The sequence below is a fragment of the Megalobrama amblycephala genome, linkage group LG6 (genome assembly GCF_018812025.1).
Source record: "Megalobrama amblycephala isolate DHTTF-2021 linkage group LG6, ASM1881202v1, whole genome shotgun sequence".
Taxonomy (NCBI): domain Eukaryota; kingdom Metazoa; phylum Chordata; class Actinopteri; order Cypriniformes; family Xenocyprididae; genus Megalobrama; species Megalobrama amblycephala.
Genome location: NC_063049.1, coordinates 7,855,375 through 7,873,516, shown reverse-complemented (window position 1 = coordinate 7,873,516; position 18,142 = coordinate 7,855,375). Strand labels below are relative to the sequence as shown.

General features: G+C 39.1%; 1 protein-coding gene across 2 annotated transcripts; it reads left to right on the top strand.

Annotated features, from left to right (window-relative positions):
- Positions 1 to 2,767: 2,767 nt before the first annotated feature.
- sp3a (sp3a transcription factor) lies at positions 2,768 to 17,009 on the top strand. 2 transcript variants are annotated; one of them, XM_048192801.1, is made up of 8 exons: positions 2,768 to 2,924; positions 3,178 to 3,251; positions 3,388 to 3,495; positions 7,510 to 8,511; positions 10,816 to 11,032; positions 13,618 to 13,708; positions 13,893 to 14,089; positions 16,304 to 17,009. In XM_048192801.1, exons 1-8 carry the CDS (start codon positions 2,918 to 2,920, stop codon positions 16,621 to 16,623), a joined length of 2,016 nt encoding a protein of 671 aa, XP_048048758.1. In that variant the 5' UTR covers positions 2,768 to 2,917; the 3' UTR covers positions 16,624 to 17,009. The 2 variants fall into 2 exon arrangements, with proteins under 2 accessions (XP_048048758.1, XP_048048757.1); XM_048192800.1 differs by having other exon boundaries at positions 13,519 to 13,708.
- Positions 17,010 to 18,142: the final 1,133 nt, after the last annotated feature.

The window sequence follows — 18,142 nt, the reverse complement described above, 5'->3', positions numbered from 1 at the left end:
TTGTTTCTGATGTTTAGATGGCACGCTTCATATCAATCTTGCATACTACAGTTGTAAATTGCTATTAGCCTATATAATGATATACATTTCACGAAAAGTGTGGGTGATGGACATGAACATGACAGCTTTACAAAGCTTTCATCAGCTATAGGCAAGGTTTAGTTTAACAAAACTATGTTCTAGTGCAGTTTTTTCCATTTTATTAAGTAAGCTCTTTTCAAGCTACATCCACAAAACATTGTGATTATTAATCAGATTTTTAGATGCCAAATTGTGCATTTTTATGGTTTCTTTAGAGCACGGGCCCTTGATTGCGACATTTGGCTTCCCTGTTGTGCTGCAGGCACATTTTAAAAAGTTTGCCAATGTTACAGTCTCTGTTTGACTTATACACATTCACAACTGACATATGTTGCACTAGAAAACCCCCTCAAAACTCTTTCATGGTTAAATGATTTGATGTGATTTCTACATTATTATTGTACAAAGCCGATTCCAAAAAAGTTGGGACACTGTAAAAATTGTGAATAAAAACAGAATGCAATGATGTGGAAGTTTCAAATTTCAATATTTTATTCAGAATACAACATAGATGACATATCAAATGTTTAAGAAAATGTATCATTTTAAGGGATAAAGAAGTTGATTTTAAATTTCATGGCATCAACACATCTCAAAAAAGTTGGGACAAGGCCAGGTTTACCACTGTGTGGCATCCCCTCTTCTTTTTATAACAGTCTGCAAACGTCTGGGGACTGAGAAGACAAGTTGCTCAAGTTTAGGAATAGGAATGTTGTCCCATTCTTGTCTAATACAGGCTTCTAGTTGCTCAACTGTCTTAGGTCTTCTTTGTCGCATCTTCCTCTTTATGATGCGCCAAATGTTTTCTATGGGTGAAAGATCTGGACTGCAGGCTGCCCATTTCAGTACCCGGATCCTTCTTCTACGCAGACATGATGTTGTAATTGATGCAGTATGTGGTCTGGCATTGTCATGTTGGAAAATGCAAGGTCTTCCCTGAAAGAGACGACGTCTGGATGGGAGCATATGTTGTTCTAGAACTTGGATATACCTTTCAGCATTGATGGTGCCTTTCCAGATGTGTAAGCTGCCCATGCCACACGCACTCATGCAACCCCATACCATCAGAGATGCAGGCTTCTGAACTGAGCGCTGATAACAACTTGGGTTGTCCTTGTCCTCTTTAGTCCGGATGACATAGCGTCCCAGTTTTCCAAAAAGAACTTCAAATTTTGATTCGTCTGACCACAGAACAGTTTTCCACTTCGCCACAGTCCATTTTAAATGAACCTTGGCCCAGAGAAAACGCCTGCGCTTCTGGATCATGTTTAGATATGGCTTCTTTTTTGACCTATAGAGTTTTAGCCGGCAACGGCGAATGGCACGGTGGATTGTGTTCACCGACAATGTTTTCTGGAAGTATTCCTGAGCCCATGTTGTGATTTCCATTACAGTAGCATTCCTGTATGTGATGCAGTGCCGTCTAAGGGCCCGAAGATCACGGGCATCCAGTGTGGTTTTCCGGCCTTGACCCTTATGCACAGAGATTGTTCCAGATTCTCTGAATCTTTGGATGATATTATGCACTGTAGATGATGATAACTTCAAACTCTTTGCAATTTTTCTATGAGAAACTCCTTTCTGATATTGCTCCACTATTTTTCATCACAGCATTGGGGGAATTGGTGATCCTCTGCCCATCTTGACTTCTGAGAGACACTGCCACTTTGAGAGACTCTTTTTATACCCCATCATGTTGCCAATTGACCTAATAAGTTGCAAATTGGTCCTCCAGCTGTTCCTTATATGTATATTTAACTTTTCCGACCTCTTATTGCTACCTGTTCCAACTTTTTTGGAATGTGTAGCTCTCATGAAATCCAAAATGAGACAATATTTGGCATGACATTTCAAAATGTCTCACTTTCAACATTTGATATGTTATCTATATTCTATTGTGAATAAAATATAAGTTTATGAGATTTGTAAATTATTGCATTCCTTTTTTATTCACAATTTGTTCAGTGTCCCAACTTTTTTGGAATCGGGTTTGTACATCAATATGTCAGTGTTTGTATGCGAGTGCATTCTCTTTTAGCACCTTGTGTTGTTTCTTCTTGTGATATGGGGTATGTGAGAGGTTTTTTCATGTTCATGTCTACTCTCTATATTCTGGGAAGATTTTTTAAAAGGGTAAACTTTTATCTAATGTATACACGCATCAGTTTGGCTCATCTTTGTGAAAGATGCTGCTCCCTTCAGTGTTCAGGCTGAGCTGCAGAAATGACTGATTATCATTAATCACTCCTGTTACTTGAGAAACACTTGACAGAGCTCAAGTGGCCTCTTACATGAAACCATAAACCTCTTAATTGTTGATTATAAGACCATGAAAAAAAAAAAAAAAGATGTATCATCAGTTTCCCTGCTTGTTTGAATAAAAACTGGCAGGCAAACAGACTTATTCTTGCAAAATATGTGAAGGAAAAAAACAAGACTTTCGTAATAATAAACTAAAAAGACAAACAATTAGGTAAACGCCTCAAAAACAATAACAAAACAAATCCTGTCGTTCCCCATACTGACGGAAACCGTTCATCTTCACGAACAAAACTTGAGTTGTAGGACATCGAAACATAGGAAGCAACCCGGTCAAAGTGACAGACATCCCGTCCATCCAATCAAAAGCCGAGTTCTCCAACCTGACCTCCAATGAGAAGAGAGACGAAGGGCGGGACTTCCTGCTGGTGACGCAGTTGGCGAAGTGGAAGCCCCGCCGTCAATCAAATTAGGAAAAAAACAAACTGGACTAAAGCGAGCGCAGGCACCGATTAAAATAATCATGCTCGGAGTGTAATTAAACGCAGACATCAGTCTTCTTTACAGAACTCACGTAATGACCGGTACGTAGGATTTGGAGAGCGTGAGAATGGTGGCTTTGAATCTTTGTGCAGGCTATGTTCATGCTAAGCTAGGCTAACGCTAGCAGGCGGGTGAATCTGAGAGAGTTTAAGATCCGCGCAGGAAATAAATACAGAGCTCAAGTGATCTATAAAGCAACAAAACGCCTCTATTGTGCGCGATGAAGCCGTGTGTGCAGCAGGCGCGCGGTGTAGACGGGCTCTAACAGCTGTTTTGTGTTGTTGTGTGTTGAAGCGCCTGAAGGGCCAGTGAAAGCGGGAGTCATGGCGGACAGCAGCAGCGCTCAGGACGGCGGCGGCGCGGATCAGGTAAATCACATCAAATCCTCTCCTCTCTTATTCTCTAATGCATGTGCTTTAGTGAAGTTTTCACTTTGTTCTGTTAAAACACTGGTACTTCCTGTGTGGCCACCCCCTTTCATGTATTAAACCCGCCCATCGTCAGGACGGACAGCCCTCGCCGCTCGCCCTGCTCGCCGCCACTTGCACCGGCCTCGGTTCGCCCGCCCCCGGAGCAGAGAACGGGGCAAACTCGAATAATGCTGCTGGGGTGGTAAGTCTGCAACTACTGATGTATCACCTTTATTCGACCTTACCGTGGTTTGAGTGTGAACTAGGGCTTGTTTACTTTGAGTGAGTGCGTGTTTACTCCCCAAACTTAAAGCGCAGGATATAGAGAAGCACTGATCTAGTGAGTTTAGACTGAATACATTATAGTGTGGTTCACTCACAGTGCATCTCGTTCTTACCAGGAATTATTCACAGGAAGGCCAATCATATTCACAGCTATTCACAGCTATTCACAGACCAGACTGACCAATCATAGTTTTTGTTTTACTTGCTTATTTGTTTATATCAGACCAACATGGAAAAAGTCAAATAATGGGCTGTGTCATTTAATTTTCACAGAAAGCAAAACTGTGAGAGATTCATGTAGCAGTGTTAATTTTGACCGCAAATATTGATGTTAGATTTAGTCATAGTCTTTCGACTAAAATGACATATAGTTTTCGTCATATTTTAGTAATCGGAAATTGTTTTAGTCTAGTTTTAGTTGACTAAAATCTAATTTAGCTAAATTGTAATGCATTAAGTAAGCATTTCTCTAACACTACACAGATCCAAAACACTGACATACATCTGATATTCTCCAAACTGTTTATGTTCACTTAAAGGGTTAGTTCACCCAAAAATGAAAATTCTGTCATTTAATTACTCACCCTCATGTCGTTTCACACCCGTAAGACCTTCGTTCATCTTCAGAAAGCAAATTGAGATATTTTTGTTGAAATCCAATGACTCAGTGAGGCCTCCATAGCCAGCAATGACATTTCCTCTCTCAAGATCCATTAATGTACTAAAAACATATTTAAATCGGTTCATATGAGTACAGTGGTTCAATATTAATATTATAAAGCGACGAGAATATTTTTGGAGTCCCACAAAAACAAAATAAGGACTTGTATAGTGATGGCCGATTTCAAAACACTGCTTCAGGAAGCATCGGAGCGTTATGAATCGGCGTGTCGAATCACGATTCGTGATTTCAGCAGTTTGACACGCGATCCGAATCATCATTCAACACAGAAGAATCATAACACTCTGAAGCTTCCTGAAGCAGTGTTTTGAAATCGGCCATCACTATACAAGTCGTTATTTTGTTTTTTTGGCGCTCCAAAAAAATTCTCGTCGCTTTATAATAGTAATATTGAACCACTGTACTCACATGAACTGATTTAAATATGTTTTTAGTACATTAATGGATCTTGAGAGAGGAAATGTGAAGATTTTGCGTCCTGAAGATTAACGAAGGTCTTTCGGGTGTGGAACGGCATGAGGGTGAGTAATAAATGACAGAATTTTCATTTTTGGGTGAACTAAACCTTTAAGACAACCAACTGTTCTTTACACACCAAAACGGACGGTTTTTGACCGTTCAAGTGCAAAAAGATACGAAAGGGCTCCATTCAGTACTTGCCAGGCATCAACACACTTATCATTGAGGTACTGTTACAGTTTTTGTTTAAAATTTTGATTAGATTTGATTTTTAGTTTTTCTGCTTTTTATTGTAGTTTTAGTAATTTTTTGTGTTTGTCTTTTAGTTTTTGCTTTTAAATGTCTATATAGTTTATTTATGTTTTAGTTATTTTAGTACACCAGGTTAAGCTAAAGCTTGAAAACTAGATGAAATAAAATAAGTTTACATTTTTATGTATTTATTTTTTTAATTTCAGTTAACGTTTATTTCAAGTAATGAAGATTGTTTTTTATGGTTTTAGGTTTAGTTAATTATAATAACCCTTATACCTGTAAAATAAATTGATTAATGTGTTAAATAATGTTGTTAGTCTTTCCTTCCAGTGACAAGATACAGTAGTTTTACTATGAATTAAATAGAAATTAAATTAAATACAGTTTATTGTGTAAACAAAATAACAATAATGATTAATAATTATAAACCAGACTCTTATTCTGAAATGTCTGCAGTCTACACTGTAGCAGGCTGCTCATTTAAGTTCAGATGAGTGAGATAAAATATGCATTCTTACAACCGTCTAAACTTATGACCATATAAACATTGTGTAGTAAGCATTGTCATCAACATTTATCAACATTAGCAATCGCTTGGCATAAATGTGTGCTATTCGTTAATTGTGAAGCAGTCTGAAGCGCTGCCGGACGAGCCTGTAGAGCGCACAACAGCGCCGCGTTTTCCCGCGGTTAGATCAGTACATTACACTTCAAATGTGCGCATCTTCCACACAGGACAGCAGTCTGACTGGATATCTTCCCAAATCGTCCCTCTCTTTCGTTTTCGTCTCGTTTTTATTTGTTGATGAAAATTAGAGTAGATTTTAGTCATAGTTTTAGTCATTCAAAACGCATTTTTATTTAGTTTTCGTCCGTGAAAAAATGTAATTGACAAAAATTATCACAAATTATTCGTCAATGAAATTAACACTATACATAAACACACACTTTTTTAAAAGAAAATTAGTACTTATTCAGCAAGGATGGATTGTAATTGCAATTAATCAAAAGTGATGACAAATACTGCTATGTGTTCTGAAGGATCATGTGACACTGAAGACTGGTAGTAATGATGCTGAAAATTCAGCCTTGTTCACAGGAATAAATTATATTTTACTATATATTCACAGAAAATATGTTTTAAATTGTAATAATATTTCAGAATATTAGTTTTACTGTGTTTTTGTTCAAACAAATGCACGCTTGTTGACAAAAAAAAAATACTCTGGAAACTTTCTTTAGACCAATTTTCACTTGTGAAAAATTAAATATAGCATGTACCTTGATTAATGGCAGTTTCACAGCTGTACAGAAAAATGGAAGAAATGATTGGGTATTTTTGTAGCATTTATGTTTGTCCCGCCAGAAGTAATAAGTACTGATTATTTAAAGCAGAACTTTGACTTGGATAAGATTAGTTCATAGATAAGATTAGTTGACACAGTTTTGATTAGTTCACCTTTCTGTAGAGTGCACACATTTAACTTTTACGCCTGCTGATGTAATTTTTTTTGTATGTGCATCAGGTGGCCAATGAATGGACTGGGACCAATAAATATCTAGTGACTTAAAGAAGCGAGAATATACAAACAATTAATCATGAGACAATACACATGAAGTGAAGTGAAAGTGTGGTGAAAATGTTCAAGCTAGTACACAAATGCAGATATTGGCACAATAGTGTTGTCAAAAGTACCAACTTTGACACCAAGTCTGTACTGGAATTTTAAAAATGTGACACTTTGAGCGCTGTTGAGTAGATTCGTAAACGCCTCTTATTGGTCATTGTGTTCACACGCACATCAGACATGTCTGTGATTGGCTACAATGAACAACGCTTCAAAAACCTGTTGTAAATAGACATCTTTGACACTCTTCATCGAGCGCTTACACAGATACACGCGGGAGAGTTTGAAAGCAACTCCGCTGATAGACTTCTGCTTTCAAAACACTTTCAAATTCAGACACTTCTGTGTGCTTTCAAACGCTCACATGTGTTGATCATTGTAGCCAATCACAGACATATCTGTTGAGTGCATGAACACAATGGCCAATCAGGTGTTTACGAATCCGCCCAACAGCGCTCAAATCGTCACATTTTTAAAATTTCAGTACCAACTTGGTATCGAAGTCGGTACTTTTGACAACACTAAGCACAACCAAATGTTGTTTTCCATCGATAAGAGACTTAATCCAGTGATGAAAAACGTCCATAATAAATCCAAATTCACAAATTCCACTCTATTTTATTGTATTTGAAACTCACTGAGCCTTTTCCCCATTTCATTGAATTTTTTCTTGCAATTTAGTTAATTATTGCTATATTAGCAGAGAATTGGATTCCTTTGAGGGTCACATGATACCTTTCAGTGTTTCAGACCAAATTCTAACTATTCTCTTACATAGGATGGGTTTGCCCATGTTTTGCATTAGTCACCATAGTAACAGCAAGATATTTTACGGTGTACGTGCAATGTTGTGGCATCACTTTGAATATTTTTTTCTTATGTGAAACTATTTTGTTTCCCTCCCCAGAACGCAGACCTCTCAGTGCAGTTAACAGGGTCGTCTGAAAGGTGGGAGGCGGTAAAGGACGACTCGGGCGTCCTGCATCTCCCGGGCACGGGTATCGTCACGTCCAACGGACAGTATGTTCTTCCTCTCCAGAGCCTCCAGGGTCTCCAGAGCCAGCCCATCTTACTCACGTCAGGGACCGACACGTCTGCCGGCGCAGTGCCTAACATCCAATACCAAGTCATCCCTCAGGTGCAGACGGCCGACGGGCAGCTGGGATTCTCTGCCTCTGCCGTCGAGGGGGGCTCGATGGCGCAGGACGCCGCAGGGCAGATCCAGATCCTCCCAGACGGCACCCAGACTATCAGCGTCACGGGGACGACGGCAGCCGACGTTATCCGCAACAGTCAGCACCTCATGACCCAGTCTGGCCAAGTGCACCAGATGTCTCTGGGAAGCTCCGCCTTCAGCAGTCAGGGTCAGGTGGTCACTAACGTGCCTCTGGGTTTGCCTGGTAACATTACCTTTGTGCCCATAAACAGCGTGGATCTGGACTCTCTCGGGCTCTCGGGGGCCCAGCCAATAGCGACCGGCGTCACGGCTGACGGACAGCTGATCATGACCAATCAGAGCGTGGAGAACTCTGAAGGCTCGGAGAAAGCAGGGGAACAGCAGCAGACGCTCAACTCAAATGCAGACATGTTTGTGCCTACCACATCTTCAGCATCCTCCTCGTCCTCACAGCAGCAGGCCAGCACGATAGACGGCACGGGAGTGTTGACGCAGCCTGTGGCGGGAGAGCAGGGAGACGGATCGGGCTACCTCAGTCAGGGCACGGTGCAGGTGTCGGGAGGGCAGCAGGTCATCCAGTTACAGCAGCTGCCCTTGCAGACCGGTGATGGTCAGGTGTCTGCACAGGCCCAGCAGTCTCTGCAGAACATCCAGCTCATCAACCCAGGAACATTCCTCATCCAGGCCCAAACCGTCACACCGTCAGGACAGATACAGTGGCAGACCTTCCAGGTATGTAGCTATAATAATAAAAAATATTTAATTGTAAAGCACTTTTATAAACAACTCAAAGTGCTTCACAAGCATAAAAACAAATATTGGGAAAGACAATTTCACACAATATCAATATAAAAATATTCGAAAACGACTATAAAAGGTTCACAATGTAAAATAAAGAAATGGGCAATACAGTTTCACCCCAAAATCAATATAAAATGCTCAAAAAAAACTATAAGAGGATCAGGAAATAAAATAAAAACTTACACACAACGTCACACAACATTGTTATACTCATAAGCAACTTTAAAAAAAGATATGCCTTAACCTGTCTTTTAAAAATATGAATGCTAGTAGCCTCTTCCACTTCATTTGGTAGACAATTTCAAATGTTTGGAGCATAGTGGCTAAAAGAAGTACCACTGGATCCAGATTGCTTATGATTTACTGTATAATGTGCCAAAAGACCAGCACTAGAGGATCTTAAACTATGATTTGTCTCAACAGACAGGAAATAAGGTGAAATAAGGTGCAGGATTATGCAGTGTTTAATAAACTAGTAAAAGAAAATCAATCCTTTGGTTATAAATCATTTGTAACGGATTTGTTTAAATTACAGTTTTAGGGTTGGGAATTAAGCTTTTTTTTTTTTTTTTGAAATGCAGTAAAGAAAGTCTACAAAATGTCAAAAATACATTTTTAATTTTGAGATTGGTTACTGTTGGTTTCAATTTTACCACCGTGACTTACAATGTGACAATGTAGGAATGCAGACAGGCTCTTTTAAATAACTATTTTTAAATTGTCTCATAACACTGAATGCTTAAAGGGATAGTTCACCCAAAAATGAAAATTGTCATCATTTACTCATCCTCATGTCATTCCAAATACATAAGACTTTGGTTCATCTTCAAAACCCAAATTAAGATCATTTTTAATGAAATGAAAGTCCAGGTAACCAGAACTTAAAAGTGAAATGAAGGTGTTGTAAAACGAATCCATATGAATTGAGCGGTTTAATCCATCTTCTGAAGAGATATGAAAGCTGTATAAACGGATTTAATTTAGTTATCACGTTACTTAATCACTTGCTTAAACAACACAAAATAGGAGTCGTTTTAAAGCCTAGAAGCTTGGGTTTACAGTGAATATAAGGAATATGACCATCACTTAACAAGTGCTTTTAAATTTGCTGACATTAGAAGTACTCTGTTTTCATAGCATGAAAAAATAACTGCTTTACATGAAAATGTGATCTGTAAAATTATCATACATAACAGATAGACTTGTCATGTATCATTGAAAAGGTCTCAACAAGCAGAATACGAAAAGCATATTTGTTTTAATTACAGACCAAAGTATTTGTATGAAAAATTGCTGTCGATGCATGTGTAAACAGTATACACATGTTTTTGCGCCACGTTTCGGTTTGTAACTTTACAAAACATTAGTAAACCATAGTAGATCACATATCTATTGAGAGCAGGTTGTCTTGAACACAACATAAGACAACAATGCGTAGATCACGGAGTGACATGACATGCTGCTTGGCTAAAGATATAGGACATCCGGGATCTGATCACGATCATGACGCAATGTTTTCAAATGTCATTTGAAAGTTCAACCAATTGAAACTGGATCTCAGGTGTAGCGGGTGGGTATAGTGTGTAGAGACCAGTCGGACACTGTTTTACAGCTGGAGCGTATTTGGATTGGTTTGATCACTCAGATTGATAGGTCTTGATTTACCATGCGCCATAGAATAGGAGGTGAAACAGTGCTGGAAGATCATCACTTATCAACCAGGATCTTATTAATTGTTCATTCTATGTACTTTTATTGTGGCGTTTACACAAGTAGTCTTTATGTTCAGTAAAATGACTTGTTTTGAGGGTTATTTGGACCCTTGGCTAATTATGTTTTAAAATAAATGGCTAGCCTTTCTAATCCATTGCATGGCGTTAAGACATTAATATACTTAGAATACTTAACTATGGCATGCTTGCTTCATTTTTTTCTTGTGTGTCTGCTGCACAAATTTTGCACATGAGCCGCACGCACCTCAAAACTATCGACCATCAATATGTTTTATCGATTAAATTATCAACAAGTAATGGATCGTCCATTAATCGTTAGAATCCCTAGTTTGGAATAACATGAGGGTGAGTAAATAATGTCAGAATTTTCATTTTTGTGTTACCTTTTTAGCTTTACCATATTCTGCTGTTAAAAATGTTAGCAAAAATAGTTGTATTTTTATCATTATAATTATATAAACATTCCACTACTCTGTTCTCCTGTTCCAATCTGTCCCTGCAGGTGCAAGGAGTACAGAATCTCCAGAACCTTCAGCTCCAGACAGCTCCAACTCAGCAGATCACTCTTGCCCCGGTGCAAACACTGTCTCTGGGTCAGGGCGGTACACCAGTCAGCCTGACCTCAGGACAGATGCCTAACCTGCAGTCGGTGACGGTTAACACTGTGGGCCAGGCAGGCATTCAGTTCCAGCAGTCCGAGGACACAGACAGCACTGGAGGTACAGCAGCTGGTGCTTCAGGAAGGGTGATGAAAATGTCTGTAGTAAGCCTATTACTCAGGATAGGGGTTCCCAATCCTGGTCCCAAATTACACTGCTCATTTTTGATGTCTCTCTTTTCTGACACACTTATTTGAGATCTTGGAGCAGGGGTGTCCAGACTCTGTCCTGGAGGGCCACTGTCCTGCAGAGTTTACCTCCAGCTTGCCTCAACACACCTGCCTGGAAGTTGCTAGCATGTGTAGTAAGACCTTGGTTAGTTGGTTCAGGTGTGTTTAATTGGGGTTGGAACTCAACTTTGCAGGACAGTGGCCCTCCAGGAGCAGGACTGTACACCCCTGTCTTGGAGTCTTTACTAACGAGCTGTTGAGTTGAATCTGGTGTGTTTGATTAGGGAGACATCAAAAAGGTGCAGTGCTGGGGTTCCTCCAGGACCAGAGTTGAGAACCACTGATTTAGGGAAGAAAAACATGGTAGATAAATGCAGGGCCCTATGAAATCTGTTTCATTCTTTTCTAATTTCTTTTTCTAATTTAATTAGTCTGGGTTCTGTTTTAATGTTCATTGATTACGATTTGTGAAATTAATCAAATTAAATTAATAAAACAATTGAATAATGCATTAAATTATTAACAATTGTAGTGTCCTCTGAAACGTTTTATTTATTTTGTTTCAGAAATTCTGTGTCTTCTGTTTGAAATGAAATATTTTAAATTGTAATTGAATAAAATTTTAATATTATTAATATAATATTAAATGTAATAATATTAATAAAATTTGATATTTTGTGGTATTTAATGGTTTAAACTCTATTATTATTATTGTTATGACTTTATGAAGTACATTTTAATGTACAATAGTAATATATTTCTGTTATGATTTCTTCAAGTTAAATGAAAGTTTTATTTTGATGTTTCTATGTGTTTCTATGTGCATCTAACAATAGTTTTATCAAATAAAATGGTAAAATGCTCATAAAATTCATATAGAGTGTCCTCATATAAGCCGCGTTTCCACCGCAGGAACTTTCTCCAGGAACTAGGGACTTTGAGTTGGTACTCTGCGTATTTCGACCGCAGGAACCAGGGTCTGAATGAAATTCCGGGTAAAAATTTCCCCCTCAGAAAGTCCCTGCTCACGTGGTGGTACTTTTTCAAAATTCAGGAAATTTAAGAGGTGGGACTTGGGTGCTGAACATGTTGATTGGTTTAGTTCATGCAGCATTTTGATTGGTTGACTCCATGTAGCATTTTATTTCAACCACCAATTTTAAAAGTCTGTTGTGGTGCATGCAGTATGAGTTGTTTGCTATTCGAATCAATGAAGTTTAAAAATTATGGCCGATGGACCGACGACAAAATTCAGGCTTTATTAAGCTTATATGCATAGGACGAAATCCAGCGGGAACTGGAAAGTTGCGCGCAGTCTAGGGCTGCACAATTTATCACAATTTTATCACACACGATTTGGCAAAGGCTGCGATTATCTTATGCGCAGCTTGTCAGAGCTGTACGGCTCTGTGATCAGTAGTAAATGCTTCTCCATCTGAAATGCGCATCATTCCAGGAAATCCCATACTATCGCTGTAGCTGAGTAATAGACTAATAAACACACGACTGCCTTATTCTGTGTAAGAAGCCACATCATCTCACAGAAGGATGCTCAACTGTCATTATGAAGTGAGTTTGAAGTAAAAACATGTAATTAAATGTTTGTTGGACAAGATGTTAATAAATGCTTCTCATGTCTGGAAAGATGTTTGACGCATGTTGCTTTTTCAAATGCACATTATAAACGATTCAAACTCGCAGTGCTTTCAGATGGATTAGCATTTGGAGCCATAGTTCATTGACAAGCCACGCATAAAAAAAATAATCGCAACTTTGTGATAAGCCAAATCGTTTAAGCGCGATTTCAATGTTTTTTTCTTCTAAACGTCCAAGTAATTGTGCAGCCCTAGCGCAGTCCTATGTCACTGGACGAATCTTCACGGTGCTTTAGACTGCAGTGAAAACAGGGAAAGAAGTTCCTGGGGAAAAAAGTTCCTCTGACAAATTGTTGTGGGTAATTTCGGTGGAAACGAGGCTATAGTGAGGCTGCAGACGCTGAAAACACCTCGAGCGCCACGCATGCTTCAGCATGTGTAGTAGACCAAACATGCGGTGCTCATTCACACAGAAACGCACAGAACAACCAGACTTTAAATTTCATGTTGGTTTTATATTCACACTTGTCCATATTGCTTTTTTTTTTTTTTTTTTTCTTTTAATTTATTCTTCAAATGCTTGCCAAATTCCGTGACATTCCACGTCACACTGTAAATTCCATTTTTATGAGTGGATTCTGTGATTCTGTAGTGTGTTCATGTAAATCTTAGGGCCCTATAGAGTAAACAAGGTAAAGAGTGACATTACAGAGGGAAGATGTGTTTAGCAGGTAAATATGCAGTGCTGTTAGTGTAACGCTGATCATACTATACTCTATAGATATTCAGATTAAGGAGGAGCCTGATTCGGAGGAGTGGCCTCTGGACAGTAGCTCTACGCTGAATGCCAATGACCTCTCTCACCTTCGTGTTCGTTTAGTGGAGGAGGAGATGGAGGGATTGAGCCAGGAGGGCAAACGTCTGCGCAGGGTCGCATGCACCTGCCCCAACTGCAAAGAGGGAGGTGGGAGGTGAGATCAAACTGCTGAGAGAACACATTTCCTTTAGCAGCTTATTTTGTTTTGAGACACAGTGAAATTTATATTCCTGTGTAATACAGACACCCTATGGTGTGTGTTTGACTACATGCCTTCATTACTGGATGTGAGTAATATATTTCCATTCTGACTGTACATTTCTAATTATATGTTGTAGGGGATCTAACATGGGCAAGAAGAAACAGCATGTGTGCCATATAGCTGGCTGCGGGAAGGTATACGGGAAGACGTCTCACTTGCGAGCTCACCTGCGCTGGCACTCGGGAGAGAGACCCTTTGTCTGCACCTGGATGTTTTGTGGGAAGAGGTTCACGCGCAGTGATGAATTACAGCGACACAGGAGAACACACACTGGTACTCTTCCCCTCTCTCTCTCACACACACACACACACACACAAGTTTCTCACTGCCTCTGTGACTACCTCTGTTTCCAAAACCTAGTTAGGTGCCTTGCTTACATAGGCAGCTACTGTCTAACACAACATCCTGACCAGTATAGAGTCTCGTTAGAGACTGATTTGGAACGGAGTTTGATGTTTGATGCAGCTGAAAATTTATGGCACACACACACATATATATATATATATATATATATATAATATATGGCCTAAAATTAAAGCACCAAATGAGAGTAAAAATCTATGTTTGTGAACAAACGTGAACTACGCCCTGTTCAGTTGACGGGTCAGTGCTTCATCATCACTAAAGTTTCAGCCTTTCCAACGTAAATATTCAAGCGCTGGAACACGCAAAAGGGAATTTGTTACTCGCGCGCTGTGTTGGAACTTTAACATCTGAAGCATATGACCTGAAAGCCACGTCTCTCAGACAGCGCATGAACTTGAGGTCTCTTTCATGCCTTCCTGCACTTAAAATTGTCAAAAAACACCTGTCTCGGCGAGTATCCTATTAATGTCAGTTATGTCTTAAGTGAACGTAAACACAAAACTCATGATCCATGTGTGCATTCAGTCTTAAAGTGACAGCATCCTAATAATCCTGCTACTGTCTGCATTTTTAATGTAAACGAAACAACAAAGGACAATCTAAAATGTTGGTGTCATTCTGCCTGTTTTTATGTCATTGCTAGTAAAAAATATTTTTGGCTGGTAAATTTTCAGTTACTGGCCATTGGCAGGTGTGGCAAAAAATTTGTTTTTGGCCCTAATAAATTATATATATATATATATATATATATATATATATATATATATATATATGTATATGTGTGTGTGTGTTATAACACAATAACATAAATTAGAATACTGAAATGCATCAATTTTCTTCCAACATCACCTGTAAAAAAAAAAATAAATAAATAAAAAACAACGAGCGCTTACACAGATACACACAGAGCATTTGAAAGCAGATGTTTGTCAGTGGATCCTTCTATCAGTGGAAATATTAGAGATCCGCTGATAGACGCCTGCTTTCAAACTATCTGTGGAAGCGCTCAGTGAAGAGCGTCAAAGATGTCTGTTTACAACATGTTTTTGAAGCGTTGATCATTGTAGCCAATCACAGACATGTCTGTTGAGTGCGTGAACACAGTGGCCAATCAGAGGTGTTTAAGAATCCGCTCAGCAGCGCTCAAAATGATAGGGACATACTGGTATCTTCATGTTTTCCAAATTTCAGTACCAACTTGGTACTTTTGACAACCCTACTCAGTACCCTGGGATTTTTTTTTTTTGGAAAGTATTGATTCCCCTTTATAATAAGTGTCTTTAACTACTATGTAGTAACATTTAAATGTATCATTTGATACAATGCACTCACTGTGTACGTACATGTTTTTACATTTACTTATATTTTAAATATACCTACATGTAATTACAGCTGTGATTAATTAACTACATTTGTAATGACACTGTTGACCTTCTCTTACCCCTTAACTCACCCTTAAACCTACCTATCCCACCAAACCTGTCCTAACCTTACCCGTATCCACCTCAATATCAGCACAAGTGTTTCACAATACAACATCAACACAAGAAGTACATTGTACCTAAAAATGAATTTATGAAAGCACATAGTAGTTAAAGACACTTAATATATAATATGTCCAAAGAATTTGTTTTATTTGCATTAAATTGATAAAAAGTGACAGATTTTGTTACAAAAATCCTACTTCAAATTCACATGTTAGAATGATTTCTGGAGGATCATGTGACACTGAAGACTGGAGTAATGATGCTGAAAATTCAGCTTTGTTCACAGGGATAAGTTAGATTTTGATGAATATTTAACAATATTACTGTTTTTACTATATTTTTGATCAAATACATGCAGCCTTGATGAGAATAAGAGACTTCTTTCAAAAACATATCATACCGACCCCAAATGTTTGAATGGTAGTGTACCTAGAAAATGCTGCCTTAGATTTGGGCTAAACAATGTTTTTTTTTGTTGTTTGTTTGTTTGTTTGTTTGTTTTTAAAAAAGATAAATTAGTATCTTAAATGAGCTTTTTAAGCAGGCTTCATGTAGGGAGCTCACTAGGTTTTGTAACCACTTTTTTCTGTTCTTTTTCTCATTTCTATATCATTTATGGTTTCACCATTATCAGGAGAGAAGAAGTTTGTGTGTTCAGAGTGTTCGAAGAGATTCATGCGCAGCGATCACCTGGCCAAGCACATAAAGACGCATCAGAACAAGAAGGGAGGCGGCGGAGCCGTGGTGGCCAGCGTGGGTGGGGCCATGTCCTCGGACAGCATCATCACGGCGGGCGGGACCACACTCATCCTCACCAACATCCAGCCCGGCACCATGCAGGGCCTCGCCACCGTCAACGCGACCGTCAACACCTCTAGCTCACAGGACCAGCTGACCACAGCCGAGATCCCTCTGCAGTTAGTCTCCGTGTCCGCCGGGGACGTGGCCGAGTGACCATGTGACGGCTGCGGAGACGACCCGTGAAGAGTCTTACAGGAGGAACGTTCTGCCGAGGTTCCGCCTCTTCCTGTACGACGTCACGCCCTCTTCTCCCGCAACCTCAGACTTCATTTTGACTACATCGATTCCACGCTCGCGCATATACCTTGCTTTTATACCTTTACATATTTACCCTCCTTTACGTAAATATGTACATTTACGTGAATGCATATATACACACACACATATATATATATTTTACAAATATAGAATTATTGGGGGATTTGTTCATCTTTTTATGGGGGAAGCATTATTTCTTGTTTTCACATACAACACTGAAATGCCTTATATTGTATTATAAGCTGTCGTGTACAAAGGCTGAGTTGTTCATGGGTGTCAAGCATCTGTTTCAGTGTGTACTTGTTGGAATGGGTATAATCGTGTTGTATAAAGAATGCAGCGCTGGTGACAAACGGGTGGCTGATGTTAAAGGAACAGTTTAGCCAAAAGTGAAAATTCTCACATTATTTCTTCCCCCTCCATTATGTCATTCCAAACATGTTTGCTTTCTCTGGAAAGAACTGTTTTTGAAGAATCTTTACACACAACAGTTAAAGGGTTAGTTCGCCCAAAAAAAATGAAATTTCTGTCATTAATTACTCGCCCTCATGTCGTTCCACACCTGAAAGACCTAAGGCCTAAGATATTTTTTGATGAAATCCGAGAGGTATATGACCCCTCCATAGACAGCAATATAATCAACGCTTTCAATGTCCAGAAAGGTTCTAAAGACAAATAGTCCATGTGACTACAGTGGTTCAACCTTAATGTTATGAAGTGACGAGAATACTTTTTGTGTGCAAAAATAACGACTTTATTCAACAATATCTTCTCCTCTGTGTCATTCTCCTACGCTGTCTACGTCGAGCGCTTCCGGGTTCTACGTCAGAACGCCGACTCGTTATTGGCCGGCTCCCGCGTCAGCATCACACGCATGTCGTGCTGCTCATGTGAACAGCGTCGGCCAATAATGAGTCGCCGTTCTGACGTAGAACCTGGAAGCGCTGCACTGTGTTTACAATGTGAACAGCATAGGACACTGACATTGAAGAGAATAAATTGTTGAATAAAGTTATTTTTGTTTTGTTTTTGCACACAAAAAGTATTGTCGTCGCTTCATAACATTAAGGTTGAACCACTGCAGTCACATGGACTATTTTTAACAATTGTACCTTTCTGGGCCTTGAAGGGTGCAATGACGTTGCTGCCTATGTGTGTTTCAGAAACCTCTCGGATTTCATCAAAAATATCTTAATTTGTGTTCCGAAGACAAACGAAGGTCTTACGGGTGTGGAACGACATGAGGGCGAGTAATTTAATTTTTGGGTGAACTAACCCTTTAATCTTCAGAAGGGACAAATTCTCCATTTAAAAACAGCCAGTTTATGACTCAAGCACTTTATTCAAAATAATCTGAAATCATATTGTGTGAGAAATGGACCAAAAGTTAAGTTGCTATTCAGCATAAATCCCA

Bases quoted from the DNA above. Each gene is read 5' to 3' on its own strand.
- sp3a (XM_048192800.1), top strand. The intron at 8,512-10,815 runs GTATGTAGCTAT...CTGTCCCTGCAG, and splicing joins TACAGTGGCAGACCTTCCAG to GTGCAAGGAGTACAGAATCT. The intron at 13,709-13,892 runs GTGAGATCAAAC...TATATGTTGTAG, and splicing joins TGCAAAGAGGGAGGTGGGAG to GGGATCTAACATGGGCAAGA.